This window comes from Berghia stephanieae, chromosome 8 (assembly GCF_034508935.2).
Source record: "Berghia stephanieae isolate SIO BIC M18660-M18661 chromosome 8, UCSD_Bste_1.3, whole genome shotgun sequence".
Lineage (NCBI taxonomy): Eukaryota > Metazoa > Mollusca > Gastropoda > Nudibranchia > Aeolidiidae > Berghia > Berghia stephanieae.
The window spans coordinates 27638757-27650624 of NC_088367.1; the positions used below are offsets into that span (position 1 = coordinate 27638757).

The 11868-nt window shown below is 38.0% G+C and overlaps 1 protein-coding gene across 3 annotated transcripts in view; it reads right to left on the bottom strand.

The window, feature by feature from the left end:
• Positions 1 to 7581, bottom strand: part of LOC144978461 (C2 domain-containing protein 5-like) — a 70987-nt gene extending 63406 nt beyond the window's left edge. The window contains exons 1-4 of one of the 3 annotated variants that reach the window (XM_078924572.1): positions 7387 to 7581; positions 2394 to 2483; positions 1599 to 1685; positions 926 to 966 (exon numbers count right to left, since the gene is read on the bottom strand). In XM_078924572.1, the coding sequence (XP_078780698.1) occupies positions 926 to 966; positions 1599 to 1685; positions 2394 to 2483 (218 nt within the window). In that variant the 5' untranslated portion in view covers positions 7387 to 7581. Of the gene's footprint in view, positions 1 to 925; positions 967 to 1598; positions 1686 to 2393; positions 2484 to 6651; positions 6740 to 7386 lie in introns of those variants that run through there. The other 2 variants (XM_078924570.1, XM_078924571.1) reach the window with 2 other exon arrangements.
• Between the last annotated feature and the right edge of the window lie 4287 nt (positions 7582 to 11868).

Sequence of the window (11868 nt, forward strand, 5' to 3'; positions counted from 1 at the left end):
TGGATCTGATAGATAATTAATAATATATCTGGGTTCGAGCCTCGCTCGGCGCATAGTTGAATCCTTGGAAAAGACTGTTTACTCACATTCTCTCACCATACTCAGGTGTAAAATGAGTACCTGGCCATTAACAGCGTTGTCTCTGTCAGAAAAAAAAATAGCAATATCGCCTTACAGACATCATGTATCATTATATATGTTACCTGTTGGTCAGGGTCATGGACCCTTTGTAAAGCACTTTGAACACGTTAGTGGATATTGCACTATATAAAAGCTCAAGTTTTTTTTGTTTTATTTTTCTTAGTCTAAACAATACAGCAGCACTCACTGTTCTAATTATTACACAAAGACCTGTAAATGTTGGAAAACAAAATAGTTTTCTCAAATTCAAATTGATTTTCACACCACTCTCAATAGTATGTAGGACAATAAAACAATCCACAAAATTTTATAGCATTATGAGGCAAATCAAATTGAGATTTCGAAGGAAATGTCATTGGTTAATCCAGCAATCACAAAAAGACAGAAAAAATGTTTAAAAAAAAAAAAAAAGCACTACTGGTCTTTGAATTTGTACAACTGCAGTTTCATTCATGGCAACGACTACCAACTATAATCATTGTCAAAAATACAAGCGGGTCAAACTTTTGTAGAACTTGAAAATAGCACATGCATTATTCGACTTACTGGCTTAACTCGCATGAAGAAACCCAAGTGTTAAGTCAGAACATCAAAATGAATTGTGGAGCTGTTGAAGGATGGACAGCGGGTCGCCCAACTTAAAATAACAGTGGGAATGGAACGTTCAGAGCTAATTCTTTTCTCGATTTTATTTTTTTTAGCAAGAAGGTTGGTGGATTGATTGTCAACCAATACTGGGAAGTTGGAATTTCGATCATAGACAGAGAATTTGTTTTGAACTAACCTTAAATCCAGTGGTTCATCCTGAAGCACTTCATCCTCAGCCTATGATATAATTATATTTTTAAAAATGAGTCAAAGAATAAGTGAGATACAAATCCATATTCTCAAAAAAGAAAGTTATTTGAAACGACAAGTACAAATACATTTTTTTTAAAGCATTAAAATAAATCATGCTTAAATACGTAGAGATACTTATTAATAAAAAAAGAATTCAATGTTATCTTGAAAGGATTAGCTATGAAACAATCAAATCTTGAAGTTTAAAAATAATTTCAGAAACAGTGACTCAGTGAAAATGTTTTAAAATTGATGAATTTTTTTCCTCCTTGATTTATAGACGTTCCTTATTTGTTATAGAAGAGGACAGGATAAGAATTGTTTGGAGGAAGAAAAATCACATTGCTAAGATATGATTGAAAAACAACTTAAGAAATTTGCAGGTTTGCTCAAAATCAATAAGATATTGATTTAAATTTTAAAATCAATAAACTTCATGAATCATCTAATTAAAAGTGCTGTTGCTGAGTTATTAAATCTTTCACAGCTTTTTATTTTATTATATACATATATTAATCTGTCACATCTCACAAATCCAGCCACTGCTGGTTGGATACTGAGATAAGAAAAAAAAAAAAAAAATGGGTTAAACCAAAATCACAAAATCAGGGTCTTACCTCAAACTTAAACCATTCTGAGTTCCACTGTGGATTTAGAGACTTCTTACAAACTTCTGTTTTAAAAGTATCACCAGCAAAACGAACCTGGGCACACAGAATATATTTTGGAAAAAAAAAAAAAGGATAAATAAATAAGAACATTTATCATTTCCAATTTATGATCTGTATATAATGATTCATATCATTCCACCATGCCATTTAGTGTAAAAATTTCATTTACAATATTTCATTCTTCCTTTTGACATCCCTCTTTGTACTAACAGTTCCATTGCTAAAACTCGGGTACCAATGCAAACCCGAGACAAATCTGGTAATGTGCGATTCCCTTTTTAAAATCAATATGGCTAAAACTCTTTCAGCACCATTGGCCGTACTGTGTGCCCAGACTTGAAAGGCAAAAATAAAGTAATCCAACCGTACATTCTACAAAAGTACTATAAATTGAACCAATGGTATCATTTCTTTCATCAGAACATTCAATTGGCCCTAAAGGTTGTTAATTGAGATTTTGCGCTGAATTTGAATGTCGCTTTGTCTTAGCTTGTCATTCTCATGCTGTCTCAATCAGGTGTCAGTCATTTTGTGACGGAAATGGGAATATAATATAGCCTCAGCGCCGAAAGAGTTAAAGTAATGAAACAGATAAAACAGCATTGATTTCACATCCCTATAATTAGAAGTGCGTCTGAATTTAAAGAATCATATTTCAGCAATTATTTGCACAACTAGCTACTTCTTGTTTAAAATATAATACAATTTTAAATTTTATGGATAAAATGCACAATTTCTTACTTCAACAAATGCATCAGTTAGTTCACTGGCTCGATCCATAATTGGAAAATCCCGGCCATTCAAGATCCGGACTTTAAGCCGACCTGGCATCTGAAATATATATTCAAATCTATTAATTGTCTTGAATATAAAAATAACCATGTGGAGTCATTCAAAAGTGATTCTCTGAATAGCCCTGCAGATAAATGTTAATACTAAAACAGGTCTAGTCCATTAGAATTAGAAAAAGCATGAATAATATTCAACTAATTACAGAACTGTTCACAAGGACGAAAACAAATGCCATCACTTTTGCAGTACTGCTACAATAATAAAGGTCTAGGCGCAAAATAACGAAACATTTGTTGTAGGCTGCTATTGCAGCTAATTATTGCAAATACAGAACAAACACGAACAGAGCATTTGCAGTACTACTGCAAATACCAAAAATGGATGATATCTATTATTTACAGTAGTCTACGAAATAACGAAAACGAACACTATCTACATTACTGCAAATAGAGGTAGTCATAAATAGGAGTTAAGCTTATGTCAGGTACTAAGGTAAATGTCAATTTCGCACTCCAGCAAGGATCTGAAATTCATGTATGTGAATAAATCGATTCTTCTCCAAGTGTTATAAAAAAATCAAACTTATTAGTATGATGAGTGCAGGAAAAGAAACAGCAAAGACTTGTGTTTACGGTAAGTTGTTCAAATTCCACAGTGTCCAGGCCCTTGTCAATCTTGAATAACAGGGATAAGTCTCGCTTCTCTTCTTCGCCTGGAAAGCTCACTCCATCCCAGTTGGTTCAGCATCTCTGTAACTTGTAACACTGCTAGTTTGCCAGTAGTCCATCACGAATTGAAGCTGCTCTTCTCCGAATCATTGCTCATTCTTTGCCAGATATGCAGACATATTTTTGATACCATGGCTGATTGCTGCTTATCACTGAACGTACCAGACTCGTGTATGCTCTTGACTTAAGATCCATCGGGCATTTCCTGAGATTCCGCCTCAAGAATCCCAATGTTCGACAGGCTTTTGATGCTTTGATGGTTTCCAGTCACTGCTAAGCTGGTAACCTAGATATGGGTTACGGAGTGTCGACTTTATTCAAAATGTGAAAGTGTCACAATTTTACATCTCTCTCTCTCTCTCTCTCTCTCTCTCTCTCTCAAACTCAAATAAGTATGGAGACATGCTGTTGTGAACGGACTTCTCCATCTGGTTCACGATAGGTAAAATATAGGAAATCAGTAAAGAAAAAGTATCCACCGACGTGGACGTATATTCCCATATATGAATATATGTAAAAGACAAATATTGGCGGTTATAAAAATGCCATGCATCATGGCATCACGTGAATTGTCCGTAAATAAAAGGCTGTCATTATTCCCAGACGCCTGTCTGGGGATAATGAAAATTCGTTATCCCCAGACGCATGTAGCAAGTGGGCAGAAAGATTTTATGCAAAATGCCAAACTAGGCGTGAAAAATACCAAATATTCTGGAAAAAATACTAGTGGTTGTGTCCCAAAACAGTTAATATATCAAGTGATATTTAACACAAGATGAAAGTAAATAGTGATCAAATGTCAAATCCAGCTCTTTTAAAAGAATTATTTTAAAGCAAATGGATCAATGAAATTTCTTTTGTTACTTTGATCTGAAAACGTCAAACTGGCAATTCGACTTTTTATTTTCAACCAGGAAGAAAGTTGTTAATCATCAAATCTGTTCATAGTCCACCAACCATTTAAATTTTCACTACCTACCTACCTGTTAACTTTATTGATATTCTCTTGTTTCTATAATTTGCTCATTCTGGCCACAATTTTGGGGATGACCGGGAATTATTTCTTATTTCGCGGACAAATTCCTAGGCCATGGCGTTGTTCGCCCCAAAGCCCAAAACCCAAAACCGACACCTGTTATTTTCCTGTCTTCTTCGCACAAGACAATATAATTTAGTATCACACGTCCACAAAACTAGATCCAACAACATATTTTTACTCGAATCAGAGATGAAAATAAGCAAAAATGGTGGAAATATGTTTAGCTCATATATGAATTTAAGATATTCCGATATCGGTGTGGACAGACAGCTCAGTGGGTTAGGCCACCTTTCATTTTACTCCTTTTAGCTGCACAGATTCGAACCAGTCGCGAGCCCCCCCCCCCCCCCCCCCCCCACAGACACACTTTTTTTTTTTACTTTTTCTTTTTTCTTCCCAATTGATGTTCATTGTTTTCACTTTTGTTCCGAGTTCCGAGCAAGAGTTTTTTTAATCAGTTGAATTTTTTATTTCTCCGATAATATTATTTCATTATTTAATTTGGTCTAGATCTATTATTGTTTTTTTTAAATATTTTTTTTGGGTCAAATGATAATATTAATAATAATAATAATAATAATAATAATAATTGTAATAATTGTTATTATTGTTATTATTATTACTATTACCATCATAATCATTATTATATTATTATCAATAATAATATTATTTTTATTATTAATACTCTTATTATCATACTATTATTTTTATTATTATTATTAATTATTATTATTATTATTATCATTATTATTATTATTATCATTATTATTATTATTATTATTATTATTATTATTATTATTATTATTATTACTATTATCATTATAATTGTTATTATTATTATTATTATTATTATTATTATTATTATTATTATTATTATTATTATTATTATTATATCTATCCTCTATTTGGTCGCTCTCTGAATATTTCTGTTTGTTTGCTTTTTAATTATTTATTCTTTTTAGACACTATTTGAGATCGGAGTGGGGACGAATATATTTGCTAGAAACTAGAAGAAAAAAACCAAGAGAGAGAGAGAGAGAGAGAGAGAGAGAGAGAGAGAGAGAGAGAGAGAGAGAGAGAGAGAGAGAGAGAGAGAGAGAGAGAGAGAGCGAGAGAGAGTTTAATATTTTTAAAAAAGAGGTGGGGGGAGGATGGATGGGACATTTATCCCTTTCAACGTTCTGTAAAAAGAAGACGGAATTTTAATTTAAAAAAAAAAAAAAAGTGACGTTACCAGGATTCAAACCCACAACGTCGATTCTGGTCAAACTTCCAGGGCAGACGACTAAACCATTCGGCCACGACACCCACTGCGAAGTTGACGCATATTGTGTATATGTAGTAACAACTGATTTTAATGTTGGTTAATTTTATGTTTTTATAGATATTTTATTAACTTTCCTTATTTCTATGTGCATTTGGAAACATTCCATATTCTGGAATGTGGATAATTGTTTAGAAGAGCGGAGATTCAAATATGCGTCTGGGGATAATGAAAATTCGTTATCCCCAGACAGGTGTCTGGGGATAACGAATTTTTATTATCCCCAGACAGGTGTCTGGGGATAATTACAGCGTAAATAAAAACATTAGAGAGGTGGGCCGGTGTTACCAATACTTAGCTTCTATACCAGGATAAATCATTCGTTTGGACCGAAAAATAAATAAAAAACTTACCGCTTACCGCCAAAAGCAGTTTAGATTTGAAGATGCATTTGTTTTCTATCAAAAAACATTCGGTAATGGACAATCCTTGATGAATTTCAACAGTTGTGTTGAAATTATATCCTAATTGTTTTCATGATTAATTCCTCGCGAAATCGTGTGGGTATCGTTTCTGTTATCAAGGTACCGCCTAGCCAGGCAGGGTTGCCAGATCATTTTTGAGTAAGAGACCAAACTAGCTATAGCAAGAGGCCAGATTCCTCGGCAGGAGCCCAAATACCACCAAACCCACCTTAGCCTCGCGAAAACTCTTTAGATTTGTTAAACAATTTAGATAGGATAAGGAAAATTCGTATATATAGAAGCATTAGCAAATGCAATCTGTGGCGTTAGCACGTGTTGCATTTAGATATTTAGATTGCCAAATAAAATAAGTTTTACCGGTACCAGAGTAAAACGATATAACGGGGAAAGTCAGAGGAAGCCAAAAAGTTGGTTACAGGAGGCCAAGTGGCCAAACCAAATTTTGGGAGGTCAAATGGCTTGGGGAAAAGGCCAAATTTCTCAAATTTGGCCACCAGGAGGCCAAACTAGCAACCCTGGCCCCAGGTTTTTAAAAAAGTTTATTGGGAAAAAGATACGGAACAAAGTGTCCATAGATAGGTATGCAATTTGGTGCATTAGTGCAGTAAAAAGGCCTTTTTTTCTTTTATTCAATAAACTTGACTGCTGGTGGACCCTAGGCCTCTCTACAAGTCCAAGAAATAATACTCACTTTTTCTCTGCTCCAACGAAAATATCTACCCCCTACCGGTCTAATTATTTGTAGCAGACGACAAATTTCTCAAAACGGTCACGTGACACTGTAAAAACAACACAGGAAGTCCATGAAAGCTTATTTACGGCATTTCCTTTGAACCGTGTAAACAACAAAATTTCGTTTTCATTCGACTCAACGGGTCAGATTGGCCGGTATTTTTTAACGAACTAAAGTTCTGAAAAATCAAAATGTTTCTTAGAAAGGTGAAAGATGCTAGTTTTTGAAACAGAGGTAGGTTTTTTAAAAAAATCTTTATATTTTACGTGAATGCATGCTCAAGGCGAGTTGGACGTGCAGCGGAGGTTGGTAGGCCAAAGGCCCACCTCTCTATGATAAAAAAAGTCAACATTCTAGTCAACTCTAGAATCAGAATTTCAATCAACAATCCATTATGAATGGATATCGCAGTAAGAAGAACTTGCAAAGAGAATGGGAGATCCGTTTCTTATATCCATAGTGACATCACAAACTCACAACAGTGAATAGAACTCACAGGGACACCCAACAACATGAAAACAACAACTCAATAGCCAAACAAACATTCATAAACAACAACAAATCTACTGACTGGAACACATTGAATTGAAACACAACAATAAGTGCGTTCCCAAAGTGCAAAAAAACAAAACAAAAGAAAGACAAATAATTTTATGAAGATTTTGCTATGTTAATCAGAAATTTCCAACTTACTTTCAATCTACCTTGCTTGCTTCCCTATTTGAGTTGTTTCAAATTTCTGCTCAACAATTTCATGCTCGTCTGAGCTCTAGCAGACTAGCACCTGGGTACTAGGTGTGGGTGTGTCACATCAAAACAACCAAAAATTCGGTGTCGGGCAGTCCGTTGAACTCGAAATCGACTCCATCCGTGTCATATCTACCTAACAATACATTCTGCGTTGTAGGCTTCGAGGCGGTGTGTCTTTTTTACGAAACCCGCCGAAACCCGCCGAAACCCTGCGAAACCCGCCGAAACCCGCCGAAACCCGCCGAAACCCGACGGAACCCGACGAATCCCGACAAAGTTATGGGAAGTAGGTGGCAGTGGGGAGTGAACCTAGAACTCAGGGAAGTGTACACCACTGGGGAATGAACCTGGGACTGGGTTTCGGCGGGTTTCGTAAAAAAGAACCAGTGCTTTTTTACGAAACCCGCCGAACCCGCCGAAATCCGGCAAAACCCGACAATATCCAGCAAAGTTATGGGAAGTAGACAACTCTGGGGAGTGAACCCGAGACTCAGGGAAGTGTACACCAGTCGGGAGTGAACCTGAGACTAAGGTTATCGGCCGGTTTCGGCGTTTTTCGTAAAAAGAATTAGTGCTTTATTACGAAACCCGCCGAAACCCGCCGAAACCCGCCGAAACCCGACAATATCCGGCAAAGTTATGGGAGTTTGGCAACAGTGGGGGGTGATCCTGGGAGTCAGGGAATTGCACACCAGTGGGGAGTTAACCTGGGACTGTGTAAAAAGGATATCAGTGGGAAATAAACCTGGGACTAAAGGGAGATGGATACCATTGAAAGTTGAAGCCAGATATGGGAGTTGAGTACCAGAGGAGAATGAACCTGACACTATAGAAGGTGGGCGCCAGTGGGGAGTGAACCTGGGACTCAGGGAATTGCTCACCAGTGGGGAGTTAACCTGGGACTGTGTAAAAAGGATATCAGTGGGAAATAAACCTGGGACTAAAGGCAGAAGGATACCATTGAAAGTTGAAGCCGGATATGGGAGTTGAGTACCAGAGGAGAATGAACCTGACACTATAGGAGATGGGCGCCAGTGTGGAGTGAACCTGGGACTCAGGGAAGTGCACACCAATTTGGAGTTAACCTGGGACTGTGTGAGATGGATAACTGTGGGTATCCGAGCCTAACTATAGGAGTTGGGTACCAGAGGAGAATGAACCTGACACTATAAAAGGTGGGCGCCAGTGGGGAGTGAACCTGGGAGTCAGGGAATTGCACCCCAGTGGGGAGTTAACCTGTGAATATCTAAAAAAGAATATCAGTGGGAAATAAATCCGGCTTCAACTCCCAATGGTATCCATCTCCCTTTAGTCCCAGATTTATTTCCTACTGATATCCTTTATACATATTCCCAGGTTAACTCCCCACTGGTGTGCAATTCCCTGAGTCCCAGGTTCACTCCCCACTGGCGCCCACCCCCTTTTGTGTCAGGTTCATTCTCCTCTGGTACCAAACTCTCATATCCGGCTTCAACTTTCAATGGTATTCATCTCCCTTTAGTCCCAGGTTTATTTCCCACTGATATCCTTTTTACATAGTCCCAGGTTCACTCCCCACTGGCGCCCACCCCCTTTTGTGTCAGGTTCATTCTCCTCTGGTACCAAACTCTCATATCCGGCTTCAACTTTCAATGGTATTCATCTCTCTTTAGTCCCAGGTTTATTTCCCACTGATATCCTTTTTACATAGTCCCAGGTTCACTCCCCACTGGCGCCCATCTCCTATAGTGTCAGGTTCATTCTCCTCTGGTACTCAACTCCCATATCCGGCTTCAACTTTCAATGGTATCCATCTCCCTTTAGTCCCAGGTTTATTTCCCACTGATATCATTTTTACACAGTCCCAGGTTAACTACCCACTGGTGTGCAATTCCCTGAATCCCAGGTTCACTCCCCACTGGCGCCCACCTTCTATAGTGTCAGGTTCATTCTCCTCTGGCACCCAACTCCTATAGTTCGGCTCGGATACCCACAGTTATCCATCTCCCACAGTCCAAGGTTAACTCCTAATTGGTGTGCACTTCCCTGAGTCCCAGGTTCACTCCACACTGGCGCCCATCTCCTATAGTGTCGGGTTCATTCTCCTCTGGTACTCAACTCCCATATCCGACTTCAACTTTCAATGGTATCCATCTCCCTTTAGTCCCAGGTTTATTTCCCACTGATATCCTTTTTACACAGTCCCAGGTTAACTCCCCACTGGTGTGCAATTCCCTGAATCCCAGGTTCACTCCCCACTGGCGCCCACCTTCTATAGTGTCAGGTTTATTCTCCTCTGGTACTCAACTCCCATATCCGGCTTCAACTTTCAATGGTATCCATCTCCCTTTAGTCCCAGGTTTATTTCCCACTGATATCCTTTTTACACAGTCCCAGGTTAACTCCCCACTGGTGTGCAATTCCCTGACTCCCAGGATCACCCCCCACTGTTGCCAAACTCCCATAACTTTGCCGGATATTGTCGGGTTTCGGCGGGTTTCGGCGGGTTTCGTAATAAAGCACTAATTCTTTTTTACGAAACCCGCCGAAACCGGCCGATAAACTTAGTCTCAGGTTCACTCCCGACTGGTGTACACTTCCCTGAGTCTCGGGTTCACTCCCCACAGTTGTCTACTTCCCATAACTTTGCTGGATATTGTCGGGTTTTGCCGGATTTCGGCGGGTTTCGGCGGGTTTCGTAAAAAAGCACTGGTTCTTTTTTACGAAACCCGCCGAAACCCAGTCCCAGGTTCACTCCCCAATGGTGTACACTTCCCTGAGTTCTAGGTTCACTCCCCACAGCCACCTACTTCCCATAACTTTGTCGGGATTCGTCGGGTTTTATCGGGTTTCGGCGGGTTTCGCAGGGTTTCGGCGGGTTTCGGCGGGTTTCGTAAAAAAGACACACCCCTTCGAGGAAGAGTAGTAGTAGTAGTAGTAGTAGTAGTAGTAGTAGTAGTAGTAGTAGTAGTAGTAGTAGTAGTAGTAGTAGTAGTAGTAGTAGTAGTAGTAATAGTAGTAGTAGTAGTAGTAGCTATCCGACCTCATCCGTTAACCTACCAAAATGATAGAGCAGTAAAGTTAGGTGCCCCAAACGTAAACAATAACAAGTTGCTAGTGATTTCCGTTAGGGACCGGAATAATTTACGCACAATATAGGTCTCCCAATTTTGTAGTTTGAGTTGTAGGCAATACACTGTCAGTATTGAAAATATGTTTACATAAAATCTAACAGTTGCAGAAATAATAATATAAGGCTAAATTATTATGAAAATCAGGGTCCGAATAATTCTCGTTTTGTTCACACCAGCGCAATAATTTGCTCTGGTCTAAAAATAGATAGACTGTAACTTTTGATAAATTTTAGAAAATTTTACCTTTTGTTCCATAAAATATCCATATCTAGACATTATTTGATGCATGATCGAGTATTTATGAATATATGTTTCTTTTGCCACCTAACGGCCAAATTTTAAAGGTTATTTTTTTCTATTATTTACATTGGAACGTGAGCTGTCAAGACAGGAACATGTGGTTTGCCACGTGCTTCTCGACCTTTGTTTACGTTTGGGGCACCTAACTTTACTGCTCTATAGATGTGGTGTCCAAACGTTACCGATTCCGTTCCCAATCGACGTCGGGATCTGTCCACATGACGTCGGGTGCTAGAGTTGTTAACGTACACGCATCATAAAGTCTCTCAAATGACATGTAGCATCTGTTCCGTCATGAAAATATAGCTTGTGTTGCTGAAGCGTGTAATTCTTATCTACCTAACATACACTCTGCGTTGTGGGCTTCGGGGAAGAGGAGGAGGGGGTAGGAGCAGGAATGTAGTAGTAGTTTTAGTTAGTAGTAGTAGTAGTAGTAGTAGTAGTAGTAGTAGTAGTAGTAGTAGTAGTAGTAGTAGTAGTAGAAGTAGTTCTAGTAGTAGTAGTAGTAGTAGTAGTAGTAGTAGTAGTAGTAGTAGTGGTGGTGGTGGTGGTGGTAGTAGTAGTAGTAGTAGTAGTAGTAGTAGTAGTAGTAGTAGTAGTAGTAGTAGTAGTAGTAGTAGTATGCTTTGATATGCTTTCTTAAGAATATTTTTACATGACATTTAAAGTTTAAAGCATCGCCTATAGATATATGCCTAGATACTTGAATTTTTCAACACATTGGTTTATTTCTATTCGTTTTAAATCTCCAATATCGATCTTCTTGTTCATAAATATTTAAATTTATTCTTGTGTTTCAGACATAATTCGTTATAGTCACTGGACATTACACCATATTTTGAACTTTTCAATTTGTTGGAAATAACCTCTTTCTTGTTGATTGTCTTATAAAGATAGAAGTCCTAAAATTGCAGCATAATCTGCATACTTTATAATAAGACAGTTATCACTGCTTGTTACACAGTGGTTGGTGTAAAGTATGTTCAATTTGAAATGAGAACGATATATATAT